The sequence below is a fragment of the Nipponia nippon genome, unplaced genomic scaffold (assembly GCF_047370975.1).
Source record: "Nipponia nippon isolate SJK-2023a ecotype South Korea unplaced genomic scaffold, ASM4737097v1 scaffold_33, whole genome shotgun sequence".
NCBI lineage: Eukaryota > Metazoa > Chordata > Aves > Pelecaniformes > Threskiornithidae > Nipponia > Nipponia nippon.
Genome location: NW_028262351.1, coordinates 97,037 through 119,168, shown reverse-complemented (window position 1 = coordinate 119,168; position 22,132 = coordinate 97,037). Strand labels below are relative to the sequence as shown.

The following is a 22,132-nucleotide window of genomic DNA, read 5'->3' as shown; positions in this document are numbered from 1 at the left end:
TCTTAGTACAGTACTTCGTTTTATTTGTAGGGCTCTGGTCTAGATTTGATTTTTCTAGTATCGGAGGGAATATTACTGCCTTTCCAGTAGGTGTTGCCATGAGAGGATCTCTAAACACAATGAATTACAGGGAAGGATTCCACACAAGAAGAATAATAATTTCAAGAGGGAGGGGTGTTGGTTATCAGTTAATAACTTTTGGAATACAGCAGAGCAATATCAGTTTCCTGAAATTCTATGAAAGACTAATTAATGAAAACTCAGTTTGTTGTGTGTGTATATGCACATATACTATGGCAGTTAATACAGAAGGCTGTAATAGAAAAGGTCAATTATTGACTTTATAGTAACTAGTTGGACAATCAGTGTAACTTCATAAAGTATTACTTAGGTAAAGGCAGCAATACTAATATGCTATTGCATTAATTTAGTAGTTTACTGTCTTTCTGTGCTGACAGGGTGTAGTATTCTGTACAGGTAGGTGTCAAACTGCAGATGACAGAAAATCATAACAGTCTCATATAAAAATCTAATACTTGAATTGTTAGTTCAGTAAGATTTTTTTTTTTTTCCCAAAAAACCAAAAGGTAATCCTGGAATTTGATTTTGAATTTAATATAAAACTCGATCCTTGCAAGTCTCCAACTGAAATATCTGCATTAAAAAAACATTGTCAGCTAGTAAGCTTGAAGAGAACAGCAGAGATGATTACAGATATCCAAGGGAAAGATAAGGACCCAATGGAATAGAGGCACAGCATGCGAGATTGAACTGTGTTGCTCTCAGTGTTTTCTGCATGCCCAAGGGTGGATGGAGGTCTGAGTAGAAGACTGCCATGTCCTCTCCAGACCTGAGATACCAGGGAAAACTTGTTGAAAGCAATTAGCAAGTCTCATTGCTAAACTGAGTTCTTCAGAACTTCTCTGATGATCCTAATCAGGAGAAAACAAAGACAACTAACTTCTGATGTTGTTTTAATCTTACAGGTTTCAATTACATTTGTATCTGAAAGTGTGGAGCAGAAATATTTGAACTCCAAACATTGAGGATACAGCAAATACCTTTATCTGAATTAAGAGACTAAATGCAAATTTTTTGTGACTTTCTTGGGGCAGGTTAAATACCACAGGAAGAAAAAAGGGCATTTGGTCTCATGGCAGATCACACCGATCATATAGCCTGAAGTTCAAGATTTGGCAGTTTGGTTTCAAGATTTCTCACTGCCATCAAAACTGTTGATGTTGTCCCAAAAACTTGGGTCCGTTACCCGGTGTGTGTCACCCAACTTATACACAGAGCAATTTACACACAGAGTCGATGTATTTTCCTTTATTATGTAAATGCGCAGATACGGGTGCAAGGTACAAACCAGCACACTGTTGGTGTAAACTAACAATTATTTATACACAATATATTAACATATTTAATCAGTTCTGTTAAATGATTCGTTAAAATTCTTCGCCTACCATGTAAATTACTATGCATGCCCACTATGATTTTTGAGACCTTTACTTCCTTAACCTTTTGGGTCGGCGGGTTTCTCGAGTGGGTGGTCTTTGAGTCGGTGGTCATGATCTCTCCCTGCTGGAATTACCTTTCCCCTAGTTTCACTTAAATTTGGCAACACTAAGCAGTCCTTCACGGGTCATTAACAAAGCAAACTATCATTCACTTTTGTTTTTTTTTTGTTCTGAGACAGAGATATCCTGTTTCACAACGCCATAGTACTGTTAGGGTAAAGTGAGCTAAGTTAATCTTTACCAATATTAATTCCCCCCTTTGAGACTTAGTCCTAATCTTTGACAAGTCTCACTTCCATTTTGTACCACTAATACATATGATCAAGATAGTTGTCTAGTGATAAGGGGTTTTAAACATCCAAACATGATACAGACAATTATAATAATCAAAAAATCATCACATTTTGCAATAGGTTTTGTAACCATCCTGTCGGGGAGAATCCTAGGCCATGTAAAATTTTATTAAGCCACCCAGTTTCCACTCCTCTCAAGTCATGAATCAATTTGGCTACTTGTTGAATAACATCAAGTTGTTTTTCTAAATTCTCAGTCACATTTGGAATATGGATACAACATTTGTCATAATTTAGTTTCAAATATCCACAGACACCGTGTTCATATAGAAGCAACACATCTAAAGCTAGATGATTTTGGAGGGTCATTCTTGAGGTGGTTTGTAATTGTACATTTAGATCATGTAGGCCAATTTTTGTAGCATTTGCTAATGCCTCAATTTGTCTGGTCAAATTGTGTAACCATACATGATTTCTAAAATAAGTGATCTGAAGGCTAAATATGGACTCTAATATCCACCCTACTGTTGTTGCAGTTGATGGATGTTGCCATGGATCTACATTGGATCTCTTTATTTTTCCCCATAATTTCGAGGTTAGGGGTCGTTTTCTCCACAAAGGACACAAATTTAGCATTCCCAATGTCACCTGTTTTCCGGGTCCTTTTAGAGCCAATTGTGTTGACCAAGATCCATCACTACTTACCCAGACAGTATGTTCAATGGGGAGAATGGTTTCCCATTCACAATTAATTGCCTTATCCTTGATCATTGTTCCTGTCCAGGTATCCTTTAGGAGTGTTGAATAACTTCAACATAAACATCCTAATCTTAAAGCCCTGGCCAGTGGTCCTATTCTCTGAATCTCTGATATGTTAGCTGAACAATTAAAGACTCGAGTGCAATTCCAATTGTAAGCTTTAGGGATTTCTATTCTATTTTCAGTTAAATTTGAAGGTAGAATTAACTTCCTTATCTTTTCTTTCGATTGGTCTCCTGTCCAGTCAATACACCAAGGAGTTGGCTGCATATAATGCCATTCTCCTTCAGCAGTTTTCCAAGCAGAGGGAAACTGCATTCCCCAAGGGAATCAGTCATAGGGTTCAGCTTCTTTAATTACTCCTGGCTGATGCGTTTCATTGATATGCCAACATAAGGGGTTTTTTTTTATTCCCAAAATTTTCCATCTTCCTAATCCAAATACTTTCTCTTTCTTTAAGTTAAATCGTAATATTCCTGTCCCATTGGTTAACATGGTATCAAAAGTTTGATTTAGGTCAATAGTCAGAATTCCCCAATCTAAAGGGGAAGCAGCAGAATTTGGTAATGGTAAACGTGGTAATCTGGCTAATGTTGTGGATTCTCCCAAAAGATTGGATGAGTTGCAAAACCAAATTGCTATGGCAGATGTCCATACATTGATGGATCAGTAATACTAATGTTATCTTCAATCTTATCATGTTTGGATTTTCCCTTACAAAACCCAATATGAATTTTCTATATATCTTATTACAACAATTGGTAAAACTAAACACACTACTATATTATTAATGTTCTTTGAATGCAATCAAATTCAGCATAAGGATTTTCAATGTCCCAAATACAATTCGTAAACTTATAACTCAAAAATAGCAGCGATTGTCTGAATATAAAAAGAACTGTTAATTTTTCTTTGAAATTTTTAATTTCAACTCTTCCGTGGATTCCTAAGTCCACTGTTTCTGCTCCGGGAGTGGTGCCTTCTTAACTCTTGTATAATGAATCCAAGAATCCACTCCTTCTACCTTTACTGCAGTGTAAGTTCTTAACAACACAGTATATGGTCCTTTCCACTTTTCCTTTAGTGGTTCGTCCTTCCAAGTCCGTATGTAGACTAGGTCTCGCAGCTGAAAGGGATGAACAGGGGTATCCAACGGTAATGTTATCCTCTGGTTTAAGTATCTATGTAAAGAAGATAAAATCTGCAAAAGAGAGATTAAATACTCTTTGACTGTCTCTTGTCCTTTAAATGCATTTGATCCCCTGTTATTGTGATTGTATTAGTGGAATATGGTTTTCCATATAGTATTTCAAAGGGACTTACTTTTTCCTTAATTCTTGGAGTTATCCTGATCCTTAATAGGGCTAGAGGTAGGGCCTCTACCCATTTAAGATGGGCTTCCTGACATAATTTTGAAATTTGTCTTTTGAGAGTCTGATTCATTTGCTTTACTTTACCACTGGACTGAGGTCTCTGTGGAGTATGGAGATCCCATTTTATCTTTAGAAATTTCGATACTCCCTGTACTACTTCTGCTATGAAATTAGGTCCATTATCTGAAGATATTCCCTCTGGAATACCAAATCTCGGAATAATTTCTTTTAGCATTACCTTAACCACTTCTCTGGCTCTATTGGTGTGACAGGGGAAAGCTTCAGGCCAACCAGAAAAGGTATCTACTAAAACTAGCAGATATTTATATTGATTATACCTAGGTAACTCTGAGAAATCTATTTGCCAATACTCTCCGGGCACTATTCCTTGTTTTATATTTCCTCCTGGTGTCGTCTTTTCAATTTTTGGATTATTTGCACAGCATACTGGGCATTTCTTTACCACTATATCTGCAAGGCTTTGCATTTTTGGTCCTATGACATATTTTTTTTGCAACAAGAACCAATGCATCAGAGCCCATATGTGTCTCCTGGTGTAATTTCTTCAATACAAATTCCATTGTCCTTTCAGGAATTAGGAGTTGTTTTAAAGGTGTCATCTACCATCCTTGTTCGATTTTGGTACAGTCTGGTTGTTCAGCCAGTTGATCTTCTCTTTCTGTTTATTGTGGAGGAGTTAAATCTAGGCAACATTCTGGAATTAGAGCTCCTTCCATCTTTAGTATTTTTTTAGGGCTGCCTATTTGGCAGCTGCAGCTGCTCTCCAATTTCCTCTGATTACCTTGTTTCCCTTCTGGTGTGCTTTTAAACAGATTATTGCAACTTTTTCTGGCTGTAAAACAACTTGTAACAATTTCATAATTTTAGTGCCATATTTAACAGGAGTTCCTTGTGAGTTTAGGAGGCCCCTTTCTCTCCAAATTGCCCCATGAGCATGGACAACTCCAAAGGCATATTTTGAGTCAGTGTATATATTACTTTCTTTCCAGTACTTATTTCTAAAGCCCGAATCAGAGAAACCAATTCAGCTTTCTGGGCTGAAGTATTATGAGGTAAAGACTCAGCTTCCAGAATATGGTCTCTAGTCACTATTGCATATCCAGCACATTGCTCTCCTGCAGACATAAAACTACTCCCATCTGTATATAATTCTAAATCAAAATCTGAAAGAGGAATATCTTGTAAATCCAGTCTGCTAGAATAAACTTGTTCAATTGTTATCAAGCAATCATGCTGTAATTCGTTTTGTTCCGAAACTGGCAGTAAAGTTGCAGGATTTAAGGTAGTAGATATGAAAGGGTGACATCGTCCTGGTCCAGCAAGACAGCCTGGTATTTACCCAATCTGCTAGGAGAAATCCAATGGTGTCCTTTATTTTCTAGGAGAGAGATCACAGCATGGGGTACAAATACAGTTATATGTTGTCCCAAAGTCAGTTTCCTGGCCTCTTCAATCAAAATCGCTGCTGCAGCAGCTCTCAGGCAAGCAGGCCACCCTTTACTGACCTCATCCAACTGTTTAGAAAAATACCCCACAGGTCTCTTCCAACTTCCCAACATTAGGGTTAGGACTCCTAGGGCTACTTGCTGTCTCTTGTGTACATATAGCTGAAAGGGTTTCTCCAAATTTGGAAGTCCTAATGCAGGAGCCTCCATTAGTCTTTTCTTGATTTCATCAAACCCTTTTCGGCATTCAGCAGTCCACTCCAGCAGCCCTTCTGGCCCTTTAATAGCAGCATATAATGGTTTAGCAATCAGTCCAAAATTAGGGATCCACAGCCGACACCATCCGGCCATACCCAAGAATCCTCTTAATTGTTTCTTTGAGGTGGGTACTGCAATTCTGCAAATTGCTTCTTTTCGTTCTGCGCTTAACTCCCTCTGTCCCTGCATTATGTCAAATCCCAAATATCGAATGCTGACTTTTACTATTTGTGCCTTTTTCTTGGAGACACGATATCCTGCAAGTCCTAAGAAATTCAATAAACTAATTGTAGCTTCAAGGCACTCGATGTAATTATTTGAGCCAATTAATAAATCATCAACATACTGTAACAAAGTTATATTTTCATTATCACCTTGCCATTGTTCCAATTGTTTTGCCAATACATTGCCAAATAACGTAGGGCTATTCTTGAATCCTTGTGGCAGTACAGTCCAACATAATTGGGTTTTCCGTCTGGTAGTAGGATTTTCCCATTCGAAAGCAAAAATGAGTTGACTCTGCTCATCCACCGGGATGCAACAGAAAGCATCTTTCAAGTCTAGAACTGTAAAATACATGTTATTCTCAGGAATAGAAGCAAGCAGCGTATACGGGTTTGGTACCACAGGGTGGACATTGACTGTCCGAATGTTAATTTCTTGCAAGTCTTGCACTAATCTATATTCTTGAGTATTAGGTTTTCTTACCAGTAAGATGAGGGTATTAAATTCTGATTGGCGTTCTTGTAACAGTCCATATTCTAAGAAGGAGTTAATAAGTGGTTCCAGTTTTCTCCTTGCTTCCAATTTTATAGGATATTTTTTTTTCTTACTGGTTGTGCTCCAGGTTTCAATTCAGATCTAATTGGAGTTTTATTCTTTGCTTGTCCTGGTTTTCCCGATGCCCATACCAACGGTATTACTGCATGAAACATTTCTTCAGGAATATTTGCATCTTCATTGTTCTCGCATTGAGTCAGCAAAGATATCTGTGCCTTCCAAGCATTTTCTGGGGGGAATAATGTAACTGTACAGAATTTTCAAAGAAAGTTATTTGCGCATTCAATTTACATAATAAATCTCGCCCCAACAGTGGCAGGGGACACTGGCATATAGAGAAAGGAATGAGTTACCGCAGTATTTCCAACTGTGCACTCCATTGGTTGCAAAAATGGTTTTAAAGTCTTTTTCCCAGTGGCACCAATTACACTAGTTTTGGTTTTACTTAATGGTCCCTTACAGTCTGTAAGTACAGAATGTGTTGCCCCGCTATCTATTAAAAAAATCTATTGTTTCATTCCCCAGCTTCACTGGAACCAGAGGATCGGCTGGGGAAACTTTAATAGATTCCTCCGGTCCCCTTCAATCTAATTCTATTTCTGCCACTACCTCAGCGGCTGTCTCCGTCCCTTTTTCCTGACTATTTGACCTATGTGGACAATTGGTTTTCCAATGACCATCCTGCTTACAATAAACACATTGATTAGGTCCTAAAGGGGTATCATGCTGATTCCCCCTCAAATTTCCACAGCCTCCTCCTCGGCCCCTAAATCCACTTGGTGAATTTCCTCTTTTTCTACCTCTCCCTTGTCCTTCTGCCAAAGCGGCTAACAAGGAAGCCTGTAGCTTTGTCTTTTTTTGTTTTTCTTCCACTTCAGCCCGATATGCTGACCAGACCCATCCCATAGGGAAGTCTGCTGCCTCCCCTGGGGCCCGGGTCAGAGACATTACTAGGAAGCTCCCTAGGCTGGTACAATTGTTTGATTACTACCCTCTATTGGTTGTTCAGGTCGGCAGCGATGAGGTAGCCGAGAGAAGTCCAAATCGAAAGGGATTTCAGAGAACTGGGGCGATTGCTTGAAGGATCAGGAGTGCAGGTAGTGTTTTCCTCCATCCCTTCAGTAGCAGGGAGGAATACGGAAAGGAACAGGAAGACCCATCTCATTAACACGTGGCTCAGAGGCTGGAGCCAGCAGTGGAATTTTGGGTTTTTCAATCATGGGGCAGTTTACATGGCACCAGGCCTGCTGGAGACAGATGGGGTGACCATGAAATGATAGAGTTTTCGATTCTTGGAGAAGTAAGGAGGGGGTTCAGCAGAACCGCTACCCTGGACTTCAGAAAGGCAGACTTTGGCCTGTTTAGGAGCCTGGTTGAGGGAGTACCTTGGGAGGCAGTCCTGAAGGGCAAAGGAGTCCAGGAAGGCTGGATGTTTTTCAAGAAGGAAGTCTTGAAGGTGCAGGAGAAGGCTGTCCCTATATACCGAAAGACGAGCCGGTGGGGAAGACGACCGGCCTGGCTGAACAGAAAGCTTCAGCTAGAACTCAGGAAAAAACCAAGAGAGTTTACGACCTTTGGAAGAAGAGGCAGGCAACTCAGGAAGACTACAAGGCTATTGTTAGGTTATGCAGGGAGAAAATTAGAAGGGCCAAAGCCCAGCTAGAACTTAAACTGGCCACTGCAGTTAAGGATAACAAAAAATGTTTTTACAAATATATCAGCAACAAAAGGAGGGCCAAGGAGAATCTCCATCCTTTATTGGATGCGGAAGGAAACATCGCCACGAAGGACGAGGAGAAGGCTGAGGTACTTAATGCCTTCTTTGCCTCAGTCTTTAATAGTCAGACTAGTTATCCTTAGGGTATTCAGGCCCCTGAGCTGGGAGATGGAGATAGGAAGCAGAATGAAGCCCCAGTAATCAAAGAGGTAACAGTTAGCAACCTGCTCCTAGCTGACTGGAAGCTAGCAAATGTGACGCCCCTCTACAAGAAGGGTCAGAAGGAGAATCCGGGGAACTACAGGCCTGTCAGCCTGACCTCGGTGCCGGGAAGGTCATGGAGCAGATCATCTTGAGTGCCATCATGTGGCACGTGCAGGACAACCCAGGGGATCAGGCCCAGCCAGCATGAGTTTGTGGAAGGGAGGTCCTGCTTCGCTAACCTGGTCTCCTTCTATGACAAGGTGACCCGCTTAGTGGATGAGGGGGAAGGCTGTGGATGTTGTCTACTTGGACTTTAGTAAGGCCTTTGACACTGTCTCCCACAGCATTCTCCTGGAGAAGCTGGCTGCTTACAGCTTGGATAAGTGCACTCTGCGCTGGGTTAAAAACTGTCTGGATGGCCGAGCCCAGAGAGTGGTGGTGAATGGAGTCAAATCCAGTTGGCGGCCGGTCACGAGTGGTGTTCCCCAGGGCTCAGTACTGCGGCCGGTTCTGTTTCATATCTTTATCAATGATCTGGATGAGGGGATCGAGTGCACCCTCAGTAAGTTTGCAGATGACACCAAGCTGGGTGGAAGTGTTGATCTGCCTGAAAGTAGGAAGGCCCTACAGAGGGACCTGGACAGGCTGGATCGATGGGCCGGGGCCAACTGTATGAGATTCAACAAGGCTAAGTGCCAGGTCCTGCACTTGGGTCACAACAACCCCATGCAACACTACAGGCTTGGGGAAGAGTGGCTGGAGAGCTGCCTGGCAGTAAAGGACCTGGGGGTGTTGGTTGACAGCTGCCTGAACATGAGCCAGCAGTGTGCTCAGGTGGCCAAGAGGGCCAATGGCATCCTGGCCTGTATCAGAAATAGTGTGGCCAGCAGGACCAGGGAGGTGATAGTGCCCCTGTACTTGGCACTGGTGAGGCTGCACCTTGAGTACTGTGTTTGGTTTTGGGCCCCTCACTACGAGAAGGACACTGAGGTGCTGGAGAGTGTCTAAAGAAGGGCAACGAAGCTGGTGAAGGGTCTGGAGCACAAGTCCTATGAGGAGTGGCTGAGGGAGCTGGGGTTGTTTAGTCTGGAGAAGAGGAGGCTGAGGGGAGACCTTATCGCTCTCTACAACTACCTGAAAGGAGGTTGTAGTGAGGTGGGGGTTGGTCTCTTCTCCCAAGTAACAAGCCATAGGACAAGCGGAAATGGGCTCAAGTTGTGCCAGGGGAGATTTAGATTAGATATTAGGAAAAATTTCTTCACAGAGAGAGTGGTTAGGTATTGGAACAGACTGCCCAGGGAAGTGGTGCAATCACAGTCCCTGGAAGTATTCATAAAACGTGTGGATGTGGTGCTTAGGGACATGGTTTAGAGGTGGACCTGGCAGTTAGGTTAACGATTGGACTCGATGATCTCAGAGGTCTTTTCCAACCTTAATGATTCTATGATTCCGATTATTTTAAACTTTATATGCAATTGACATCAGTTGTGAAATTGGTATTCTGTCTGCACCATCCACTTTTTGCAATTTCTTCCTAATGTCTGACGCCGATTGGCCAATAAACAACATGTTAAACAATTTCATATTACTAGCATCATCCGGATCCAAATATGTACCCATTTTTGAGCTACTTTACACATTTTTTCAAAAAAGCAGACTGGGTCTCTTTGTCTCCTTGTCTTATTTCATGTAACTTAGATAAATTTTGGGGGTTTTCTACCCCATTTTGGATTCCATGTAAAATTAGTTTCTGGTATTCCTTTACTTTAGTTAATCCCTCATCTGTATTAGGGTCCTGCCCTGGATCTGTCTTCCTTTGGGAGATATGTATCAACATTAGGTACTCCTCCATGCTGTTGGAATAGTCCTTCTGTTGCTTTTTCTGGGACTGTCCTCCTTTCTCATGGGTAAATAAATACTCTAAAAGATCTTGTATATCTCCCCAATTAGGATTATGAGTTATCATTACAGTCTTAACAGTGCTATACATCACCTCTGGGTTATTCCGATAAGACCCAACTGCCTGTTTCCAGTTTAATAAATCTGAGGTAGTAAATGGAACATGTACATACACAGGGCCTCCTGCTGGGTCCACTGCTTGTCTTAGAGGGGCTTGAACACTAGGCTTCTGACCCCTCATTCTCCCAGCTGCCGGACTAACAGTATTTTCCTCTTATGAACTTTAAGAGTCATTGGCTTTAGAAGGTGCAACCAGGAATTGAACATCTTCCTTGCTTTCTTCCAAACCATTTTTCCTAATTTTACAGCCTGTACAACAAGAGTCACTATTTTTCTTTTTAACCAGATATATTCCATTTTGATGTTTAGATTCCACCAAACTACAGTTCTTTCTAGTCTCCCAGTCATTCCTTAAGGTGAAAAATAAATCCACATACAGAAGTTCATCCCACTTTTCTGTTTTTCGACAAAATAACATCAATTGCAAAATGGTATTATATTTTAAAGACCCATCTTCAGGCCACTTCTCACCATCTTCCAAACGATATTGTGGCCACCACTGATTACAGTATCTTTTCAATTTATCTTTTGTCATAGAGTCGCCACCAAATTTATTTCAGTGTTTTAGGATGCATCCTAGAGGAGAACAAAGGGGTGCCTCCTGAGAAGCAGCAGAGCCCATTTCGGTACCGAAAAGAATTTCCTAGCCCAGCGTTTCATACACAATTTACTAATTCAAACACAGAACAAAACGAGGGATGTCTCCCTTTGTTACCAGAACAGCATATAGAAACGAAACAGTTATGCCACTGCTGCATATCCTTTCTGATGCGCCTCACGCAGGGTTTAAACAGAACAAATATTTCCAGCGGCTTACTGCTTCCCAAGAGATTTCATCTGTCCCCCCTTTTCCCATTATTTGAAAATAGCATTGCACCGTTGTGTCGCTTACCACCCAACTACAGGAGAGGGACCGATGGAGTCCCTGATCAACGGGTCGGTGCCTGCTGCAATCCACTCAGTTCCCTTCTCCCTGTCTGTTGTGGTAAGACGAACCGGGCAAGGCTGTCAGCACAGTCCCATCTGGGATGCCAGAAAACTGTTGTCCCAAAAACTTGGGTCTGTTACCCGGTGTGTGTCACCCAATTTACACACGGAGTCGATGTATTTTCCTTTATTATGTAAATGCGCAGATACGGGTGCAAGGTACAAACCAGCACACTGTTGGTGTAAACTAACAATTATTTATACACAATATATTAACATATTTAATCAGTTCTGTTAAATGATTCGTTAAAATTCTTCGCCTACCATGTAAATTACTATGCATGCCCACTATGATTTTTGAGACCTTTACTTCCTTAACCTTTTGGGTCGGCGGGTTTCTCGAGTGGGTGGTCTTTGAGTCGGTGGTCATGATCTCTCCCTGCTGGAATTACCTTTCCCCTAGTTTCACTTAAATTTGGCAACACTAAGCAGTCCTTCACGGGTCATTAACAAAGCAAACTATCATTCACTTTTGTTTTTTTTTTTTTGTTCTGAGACAGAGATATCCTGTTTCACAACGCCATAGTATTGTTAGGGTAAAGTGAGCTAAGTTAATCTTTATCAGTATCATTGAGAGAGTACAAAGAGGACCAGGGGCTTGATTATTCCTCTTGCTTGTGTTCACTTCAACAAGAACAAGGCAGGGCTCTGCTTGTAAAACCTTCAGCAGTGTATTTCAGTAGTCCATAAGCATAAAATTAAACTCTTGACTAAGCAGCCATAGCTGAGTGAGAATGCCTCAGTCCACTCAGTTGTACTGGCTGGACGAAAAGATTTTCATGGCAAAAGCTTCAGATGGGATGAATAATTCCCAGGATGGCATGAGCCTAGGGTAACAAATGATACTGTCTTTGGCTTCAGGGCTAACGAGTTGAACAACGTTCATTGACTTTTTCCCCTGCTAGGGCTATTAAAAGGGACAGCTTCCTTCTAAAGTATGTCAAGAGTATTCAGCCTCCATAACAAACACGATTAGGTGCCATTAAAAACCATCAGCATGTTCAGCCTCAGTTTCTGTGTTACATTCTTTAAACAAAAGGTTGCATGTGTTTAAGAAAAATAATTTTAAAAATAGATTTGATACAAATTGGTACAAATTGTGGTTTGAAATAGTTGTTTCTGTTCAGTTCACAAATGTTTGTGTACATATCCATAAGCATACTAGCAGAAATCAAATGAACCCAAATTAGCATACACCCAACTGAGTTTTTTTGGAGGTTTTTGTATTGGCTTAACAGACTGTCAATCTCAGCCTTGGTAAGGCAGGCTGATCGCGTAGGCTATTCAGTTGCCTCTGAGTTTATTCTACGTGTGAATCTCTAATGGTGATTGTTGTATAGGATTGTGTTTTTTGATGCATCCTAATCAGTTTGAAAACAGATGAGGTGATCTAGCTGCTTGGAAACCATGTACACAAACCAGTTGACAATGAGTTCATGTTATGAACTTTACAGCTCAGTAAAATCATGTTTTTGTTAATAATTAATATATAGGCACCAACAGTCTGTTCAGTTAGATTAATATTTAATATCTTTTTTTTATCTGTTTAATATCTTTATCAATGATCTGGATGAGGGGATCGAGTGCACCCTCAGTAAGTTTGCAGATGACACCAAGTTGGCCGGGAGTGTTGATCTGCTGGAGGGTAGGAAGGCCCTACAGAGGGACCTGGACAGGCTGGATCGATGGGCCGGGGTCAACTGTATGAGATTCAACAAGGCTAAGTGCCAGGTCCTGCACTTGGGTCACAACAACCCCATGCAACGCTACAGGCTTAGGGAGGAGTGGCTGGAGAGCTGCCTGGCGGAAAAGGACCTGGGGGTGTTGGTTGACAGCCGCCTGAACATGAGCCAGCAGTGTGCTCGGGTGGCCAAGAGGGCCAAAGGCATCCTGGCTTGTATCAGGAATAGTGTGGCCAGCAGGACCAGGGAGGTGATAGTGCCCCTGTACTGGGCCCTGGTGAGGCCGCACCTCGAATACTGTGTTCATTTTTGGGCCCCCCACTACAAGAAGGACGTTGAGGTGCTGGAGTGTGTCCAAAGAAGGGCAACGAAGCTGGTGAAGGGTCTAGAGAACAAGTCCTATGAGGAGTGGCTGAGGGAGCTGGGGTTGTTTAGTCTGGAGAAGAGGAGGCTGAGGGGAGACCTTATTGCTCTCTACAACTACCTGAAAGGAGGTTGTAGCGAGGTGGGGGTCAGTCTCTTCTCCCTAGTAACGAGTGATAGGACGAGAGGAAACGGCCTCAAGCTGCACCAGGGGAAGTTTAGGTTGGATATTAGGAAAAACTTCTTCACCAAAAGGGTGGTCAGGCATTGGACCGGGCTGCCCAGGGAAGTGGTTGAGTCCCCATCCCTGGAGGTATTTAAAAGAAGGGTAGACGTGGTGCTCGAGGACATGGTTTAGTGGTGGACTTGGCAGTGTTAGGTTAACGGTTGGACTTGATGATCTTAAGGGTCTTTTCCAACCTTAATGATTCTATGATTCTGTGATTAAATTAATAGTATCCTTTCTTTCTTTCAGACCCTATTGTTTATTCCTTTTTTAAGAAGGGGAGTTATGTATATGTGAAATGGACTATTTATGGACTGTTTATTCAGGTTCCCGGGATGGTTCGATGGGTCTCTGGGAAGTCACAGAGGATGTGTTGTCCAAAAGCGATGCCAGGCATAATCTCTCTCAAGTTCCTGTCTATGCCCACATAACACACAGGGCTCTGAAGGATATCCCCAAGGAGAACACCAATCCTGACAACTGCAAAGTCCGAGCACTGGCTTTCAACAATAAGAACAAGGTCAGTAAGATAAGTAAGAAAGACAGTTGAGTCCTAAAACTGTCCATATGTATTAGAAAAAGAAAAAAGTAATCTAAATCAGAAATACCAGAGAAGCAACCTAATATTTTTTCCCTGATCCTTTTGCATCCTTCTCATGAGGTGGTCGTCTTTATCTGCTATGTCTGCTTCTGCCCCAAGTGAATGGAGAAGTCCAGTAGAAAAAAAATCATGTTTTCAGAGGGAACAGTTTTCCTGTGTGTTTGATTTTAGACTTGCACCCTAAGGAGGGGGGGGGCAATGTTTACAAGAAGCAGATAAAGCACCAAAGCACCTCTTGCAGCTTGAATCCCACTTTTGAGTGCTCTTGCTGCTTTCCTTCCCTTTTGGTGAAGACCAGCTAACATTCAGGCAGTTCCTGTTCTGATGGCTGAATTGTTACTGGATTGCTCAGCAAGTGAGGTGACTGACACACAGAGCAGGTACCAGTGCTTGCTTTGGTGTTATTTTGTTGGTGTTTGAGAAACAATAAATGTTAACCTCCCCCATGCTGATCTCTTGTTATTACTAGTGGGAGTAGCAATTCATCCTCCGCTACTTTTCTTTCTGCCCTCAAAGAATAGAGGTCTGAAGTGAAGGTGGGTGTGCTCTCAGAAGCACGGTGCTCCCGTGGGATTTATTTTTCACCATAGCTGTTTGTTAATGACTTCTCTGTGATGGAGACTTCGTGTAGTTTTTTCAGTAGAGTAGTGCCTGGAAAGAAATGTTTGCTTCAGGGTCAGAATCAATGTGGGAGCTGCTGAAGAGAATTGCCAGCTCTAGCTTGTACTGTCTAATAATTCATTATTTAATTGTCTGACGAGATTTATACTTTTGAAAGTTATTTTTTGTTATTTACTGTTTTATTAATTCTTATTCTACCTGGCACCTTTGTGCTGTATTGCGTTCTATCAAGATCAGTATAAAATGAAAATTTATCTTGATAAGCATGTACAGGATTATGGATGACTTCAATCTGGAGTATGCAGCCTGCCTAGTAGAGAGTGTGAGTTTGTAAGGACAGCTATAATACAGAAACTAACTCTCTTACTTTTTTTTTTTTTTATAGGAGCTGGGAGCTGTTTCCCTAGATGGATATTTTCATCTTTGGAAAGCAGAGCACACACTATCAAAGGTGCTTTTCTGTTTGTTGGTGTTAAATTTCAAAAATTGCTTAGCAGTTAAGGCTGTTCACTATTCTTCACCTCCTTTAATTGCTTGAAGAAAGAGCAGCATCATTTGTAAAACACTTAAAAGCTTTATGTAAAATGAAATGTCCTAAAAATTAGAACTTGAGGAGAGAAACTCCCCACTCCCCTTATTTTGGAGGGTGGGAAGTGCTCTTAACTTTCTGCCAGTTCTTGGTGAGCTGAAGTGAACTGTTCCATAGAGTATGATGGATACTTGATTAGCAGTGTTCATAAAGGAAGTTGCACTTATTTAAGTGTAATTGCAGATCAAACCCAGACATATCTATGCTAGTGTATGAGGTAAGCTTTTTCAGCTGAGAGCTGATGTCTGTGTCTACCTGCTGAAGAAATAACAGCAGCTTAGAAAGATTTAAAATAATTTGCCAAAATGTTCATTGTTCTTTGCATAATACTTGGCTTCAGCATTTATAAATCTCAGTTTGGTTCAGATCTCATCTCCTTCATGTTTTTTTCTCTGCATCAGGTTGTTGCTTTTCTCTTAAAGTTCTGTTTTTGTGGTGAACTTATTTTTTAGCTGCATTTTGTTTTTTTCACTGCAACTTCCTTGAACATAGCTTACAGAATTGTTCTGTTAACATCTTGCTCTTTTCTCATAACGGGTTGATTTTTATTTCTTCTGTTTCCAGTTACTTTCCACAAAGTTGCCATACTGCAGGGAGAATGTGTGTTTGGCTTATGGTCAGGAGTGGTCAGTGTATGCAGTAGGATCACAGGCACATGTCTCCTTTCTGGATCCCAGGCAGCCTTCCCACAATGTTAAATCCGTCTGTTCCAAAGAACGAGGCAGTGGTAAGAAACTTGTCAAAGGGTGCTTCAAATGGTTTGCTTGCAGAAGTAGCTATTAAGACTGCAGTAAGATAGGCTTTTAATAAATAGGAAGGGTTTTTCATGTGATAGACTAAATCATTAATAGTATATGTAGGTTTTGCTTTTATGATGGTATTCCTTGAGCAACCAACAAACCAAACTTAAAGGCAACTCTGAAATCTAATGATAGACAACATTAATGCTTTTATGATCAACTACATTGTACACCATCCAAATATTACTGAACTTTTAAAAGTGTGCATTTTACTTCTACTTATTTTTTACTGTGTCTTATTCTGTTTTACTTAATCTCAAAACAAATCCAGTCTTCATACTGCTATTAATATGTTCTCTAAGAATGGAAAAAAAGCATGTTGTCTGCTCTGTGCTATCATATTGGGAGTCTGTGCTGTGAGTGAATGCTTGCTTTGTCATTTTAAAGCCATGAGTGAGACTCTTAATTTTCAATGTGTATTTATTTGCTTTAAATATACAAAAGCTCACTCTTAAAAAAAAAAAATTGCAGATTTGAGTGCTGTTTTCCTTTTCTGATGTGGATGCAATATGTCAAATTGAACCTTACACCAGGGCCAAGCGTGAGGGCTTGCAGGGTGCGTGGTCCCATAAGCTTCTTCCTATACCCTTTATTTTCAAGCATGAGAAGGCACTGTGCTGTGATGCCCATTTTAAACCATATTAATCCCAGACTAATAAGTTGCAGTACTTATTTAGCTTGGCTGTAGGCATCATCTCTTCATTGGGCAAGTTATCAAAAGAGAATGCATGTAGGCAAGGATTAGGAAAGTTTGTTTTATGTGGTTACTGGAGTTTGAATGGTGCTTTCTAGATAAATGTCAGGGTCTGCTTCTTTCAGATATGGGGTAAGTTTCTGTAATATGAGAAAAGGTGCTTCACCAGCTCATGTTGTCACCTGAATGTCTCACCAGCAACAGCCCTTGTCCTGACCCGCTGTCAGTGAGGGCTCTGTGGAGGTCCTTGATTCTGTCACCTGTCATGGTTTAACCCCAGCCAGCAACTAAGCACCACACAGCCGCTCGCTCACTCCCCCCACCCCAGTGGGATGGGGAGAGAATTGGAAGGGTAAAAGTGAGAAAACTCGTGGGTTGAGATAAGAACAGTTTAATAATTGAAGTAAAATGAAATAGAATAGTAGTAATAGTAGTAGTAATAATAATATAATAATACTATACAAAGCAAGTGATACACTATACAATTGCTCACCACCCGCCGACCAATGCCAAGCACGTCCCCAAGCAGCGATCGCTGCCCCCCGGCTAACTCTCCCCAGTTTATATACTGAGCATGACATCATGCGGTATGGAATAGCCCTTTGGCCAGTCTGGGTCAGCTGTCCTGGCTGTGCCCCCTCCCAGCTTCTTGTGCACCAGGCAGAGCATGGGAAGCTGAAAAGTCCTTGACCAGTGTAAGCACTACTCAGCAAGAACCAAAACATCAGTGTGTTATCAACATTCTTCTCATCCTAAATCCAAAACACAGCACTATACCAGCTACTAGGAAGAAAAATCAACACTATCCCAGCTGAAACCAGGACATCACCCTTCAGTATCATAGGGAAGAAATACCAAGAAACTAGAGTGTGGTGTCCAGTGGTGGCTGGTGGCTGAAAGCTTCTGCCTTGAGTATGTGATCGTCCCTGCTGGGGGGATGATCTATGTGTAGGTAGTATCTCTGGGGCATCTCCAGTTCATGTCTGGAGAAAGCCTTTGTTCAATGCTGTTTTCTGTTCTGCATAGTAGGCAGATTTTTTTTTTTGGCATGGTGGTGGAGGCACTTAATATTAATTCCCAAGATTATTGTTTTTCAGCTTTCTATTGATCTCACTGGGACTTGGAGTGGTACAGCACCTCTAGAAAGTAGGCTGTTTATTGATTTGTAGACTAAAATCTGGGTTGACTTTTAAGTACTTTGATGTGTTACCTGAATGTGCTTTCAGCTTCCAAATGCACCTGCTGAATGTAGTAAGTCCATGTTAACTTCAGATCATTAGTGTTGTATACAAAAGCAGGTCAGAGAAAGGTTGTTGCTTAGTAAGACTGGAACTGGGGCTGGTTTTTACCCAGTGTAACCCTGTTTGCTCTACATGAGAAGGTAGCTAATGCTTTTTAGTGCATCTTGTAAGTGTTGCTTTTCTTAGCAGCTGTACAGGGAAGCGCAGGCCCTGGACTCTACTTCTTGATCTGCAAGAGCAACTGCTTTCTGCTCGGCTGGCATGCAGTGCTATGTCGTGTGCCCTTGAATTTGTATCCTGAAGGCAGTGATGTTAATGTAGCAGACAGAGCTTGCGCAGCACGGACTCTGTGTCTACTCCTTGTGTAGGATATATGTCTTCATTTCCTTCTGGGATTTGTAGAGCCTCCCTGCCTCTCAGGAGTGAGACTCAATTTGCTGACCCAAATAGTCCAGGTCGCACAGGTGGTAGAGTGCTGGGTATGTTGGAGAGCTTACTGTGATCAGTTCTAGGCACAGGTTGTGCTTTTAGTTTGATGGGAATGATTAATCTGAGGTACTTCAGCCCCTTAGGAGCCAATTTGAAGTGCTGTTCTTGAAAGCCTGTTCTACACATCCTCTTAGTAGTGGGTACATCACAGATTCCTTCGGTTAATTTTTTTTATTAGAGAAAGATCCACAGTCATTCTGCATTTTATAGCTTTTTATTAATAAATTGCATTGAAAAGTATATGCCATCTGCTTTTATACTCCATCACCTGTTTCTGTTAAATAAGCGTTCTGCTGGGTTGCTTGTCAAGAGCACTTTTGGAGAAAAAATAAGAGGAGGTCCCCTCTTGTGCCTTTCTCCTCTTATCCAAGTGACTGCTCTTGCTGATTGCAGAGGGCTAAAAGCTTTCTGCATGTATTTGCCAGAGCCAGGCCCTTGTAATGGAGGGCGGGGGGAGATGTCTCCAACTTGTTCAGATGCATTTGTAGTTCTCTGAATTAAAGTGGAGATTCTTATACGAATCTGGTAAATCTAATTCAGCAGGTGTGAGACTTGCACAATGGTTTCCCACCTATTAAGCCTGCAGCCAAGACTTCACCTCACATCCGGAGCACAACAATGTGGCCTTGCTTGTTCTAACTGTGTGTCACAGATGCTGGTGGCTGTGGATGTAACAGCAGGTTGTGGAGGCAGAAGGATGAGGATGTGTTTCTATTTAGGACTCTGTACAAAGGGGAAGGGGAAACTCCCTGGCTGCATCCACACCTCTTGGATGTCTGCTGTCACGTGTCCTGCTGGGTGTATTCCAGTATTTTACAAGTTTTGTGATGTTCAGTCCCACTTGGTACGGTGACAGCAGTTGGCACGTGGATGCAGCTGGCATAACTTACTTCTTTTCCCCTCCTGTTTGAATGCTTGTTTAGGCTGTAATTCAGTGGTACTTTAAAGAGGGCTTAAAAAACCCTAGAGTTTATAACCTGGCATCATGTTGTGCAGGAAGGAAAAGCATAGATGTGGTGGGGTTTAATCTGCATAGAAGAGTTGCTTGGGGTAGAGTGCTTACACAGAACAAACTTTTTGCACAATAAATAGAGATGAGATGACAGGACATTTTGCAAACTGCAAATTCCTACATACAGAATCTTCCCAAGACTGTTTCCAAGGGATCCTTGTTTAGCTGAGGCTTCAGATTTAGATTTTTGTGAAAACAAAATGCACTTCTTTTACTCAATCTAATGGCATAACTGAATTGTGCTAGAATGTTTTGTTTGGACTGGATACTTGCTGTAGCTTCCCACATGCTGGTGTAACATGGTGTTGCTTAGGTTGTAGGATTCCTAGTCTGTTTTCATTGCTGGGTGAAGCGCTAAAAGTGCCAGCTACAAAGAGTAAGGTGTGCTTGCATGAGAATATTTGATTGGAGATAGCTTCAGAATTATTCAAGAGCCTGATCTATCTTAGCAGCAAAGTGACTAGTGATTATTATGGTTATACTTGCTTACAGCTAGCCTGTTGATCAGCAAAATGCACTTGGTGGCAGCTGGGACAGTAATTTTTCTCACATGGTCACTTATTGCAGCTTGGCAGGTAGCTAGATAGGGTGTGAGCTCATGGAGGAAACCAGTGTGATATTCTTTCCTCTGTCTGCTGCCATGTACTCGCTCATGGTGTGCTCAGAATAATATGTAATTGAAGCTGCTGTTTCAATAGCATCAATGGGATTTATCCGCACTGCTCCATAGCAGTGGGGAAACTTATGTGTTGTCGAGAATACTAGTAGGTAGTTCCTCTGAAATAAAATATTAGACATCAAGCAGCAGCACTGCAGAGCCAAAGCATCCATCTTCCTTACTGCGTTGTATGTCCCTTCTCTGTTTGACAGGTATTCGATCGGTGAGCTTCTACGAGCATATCATCACAGTGGGAACGGGGCAAGGTTCCTTATTGTTTTACGACATCAGAGCCCAGAGGTTCCTGGATGAAAAGCCCCCACGTGCCTGCTATGGACAGAAGCAGAAATTAAGAGGAAGTGAAATTTTGAAGTTGACTACTGGGAAAGGCTGGCTGGTGAGTAGCTTGTAGCTGTAGGCGACCCTTTACACAGGAGCACTGTGGGGCTTGAGAACTGGTTCCTTTTGTAGTAATGGGAGCTATTGTATGAAATGCGTCCCAGCAAAACAGTGATCATGTAACTGATAACTGTAATCATGAAAAGCAAGAAATGCTGCAGAATTGCTTTCTACAAAAGCTTTATGAAAGAGTATTGAGTGGTTGGTTGCATGAGTGTAAGGCATACTGACTACTTTTCTTATGCACTGACTCATAAATGAACTAGATTTTATATCTTTATATTTTCAAATGTAATCTAACTTCCAGTTTTCAGAATCTCAAACACAAAATACATTGTCTTCCTTCAAAAACGTGCTACTCTAACGTGGTACTCAAAGTAAGAGATATTTAATTTAATTGTGTGCAATTTTAGAAACTGTGGCTTCCTGAGGTAATGCCATGGCAGGCACTTGAGTTCAATTTCCTGTATGTTATCATAAAGCAGTTAATGGCTTTGTCTAACTTCTCTCCATTATCTTTTGTATCACTGTGATATAACTTTAAAAACTAATGAAACTTGATATCTTCCCTATCCTTCACCTTCCCCCCTCCAATGTTTGGCCCAAACGTCCTCAGAAAAAGCTTCAGGACAACTCTGGTATCTTCAGGTTGATCTGTCTGAAGCTTCAGGGAGTATTAACAGAAAAGATCCCTTTTTAAGGCTTTGGAAGCTACCTTCTGCTTTTGTGAAATAAGGTTTTGGGTTTGTTTGGCAACAATAACAATATAAACTTTCCTTTAACAGAATCATGATGAAACCTGGAGGAATTATTTTTCTGATATAAGTTTCTTCCCAAATGCTGTTTACACCCACTGCTATGACTCGTCTGGAACGAAACTCTTTGTGGCAGGAGGCCCACTTCCATCAGGACTTCATGGGAATTATGCTGGTCTCTGGAGCTAATGATAACTCTTTATAAATGCTGATCTTTACACAGATTTCCACTTTTCTTTTCCTTTTTTTAACAACAGAATTGTGTGATACCATTAATTTGTGATATAAATGCAAGTTATTTTTTGGCAGAGTTTTCTGTTGGTCTCCAACAGTTTTGTACATCTTTTTGAACAAGTTTTTTGCTTTAACCTCCTTGATCCTTTATATGAAGGGGTTTTGAAATCCCTTTTTATTGTATTTACTCCAAATGACTCTTCCCCCACATTTAGGCTACCTTGGCCATGTGCCCCCTCCCCTACTTTGCTGTGAGATAGGATTCCTTTCTTATAGAGTGGTTGCTCCTGGGCTTTCTGTGAAAGTCTAGGGGCTGCGTGTGTGCAGGTACTTTGTGTCAGTTACATTACCTGGAGTGAGGACTACTTGTAATTAAAAAATATTAAAAATAT

At 41.4% G+C, this 22,132-nt stretch overlaps 1 protein-coding gene and 1 pseudogene across 1 annotated transcript in view; one reads left to right on the top strand and one right to left on the bottom strand.

The window, feature by feature from the left end:
* The window catches only part of LOC148054132 (DDB1- and CUL4-associated factor 12-like), a 32,939-nt gene extending 11,123 nt beyond the window's left edge, over positions 1–21,816 (top strand). The window contains exons 5-9 of the mRNA XM_087770683.1: positions 13,974–14,167; positions 15,255–15,320; positions 16,023–16,185; positions 20,565–20,749; positions 21,537–21,816. Of these exons, the coding sequence (XP_087626809.1) occupies positions 13,974–14,167; positions 15,255–15,320; positions 16,023–16,185; positions 20,565–20,749; positions 21,537–21,695 (767 nt within the window). The 3' untranslated portion in view covers positions 21,696–21,816. The remainder of the gene's footprint in view (positions 1–13,973; positions 14,168–15,254; positions 15,321–16,022; positions 16,186–20,564; positions 20,750–21,536) is intronic.
* Positions 1,023–6,118, bottom strand: LOC148054133 (uncharacterized; annotated as a pseudogene).
* Positions 21,817–22,132: the final 316 nt, after the last annotated feature.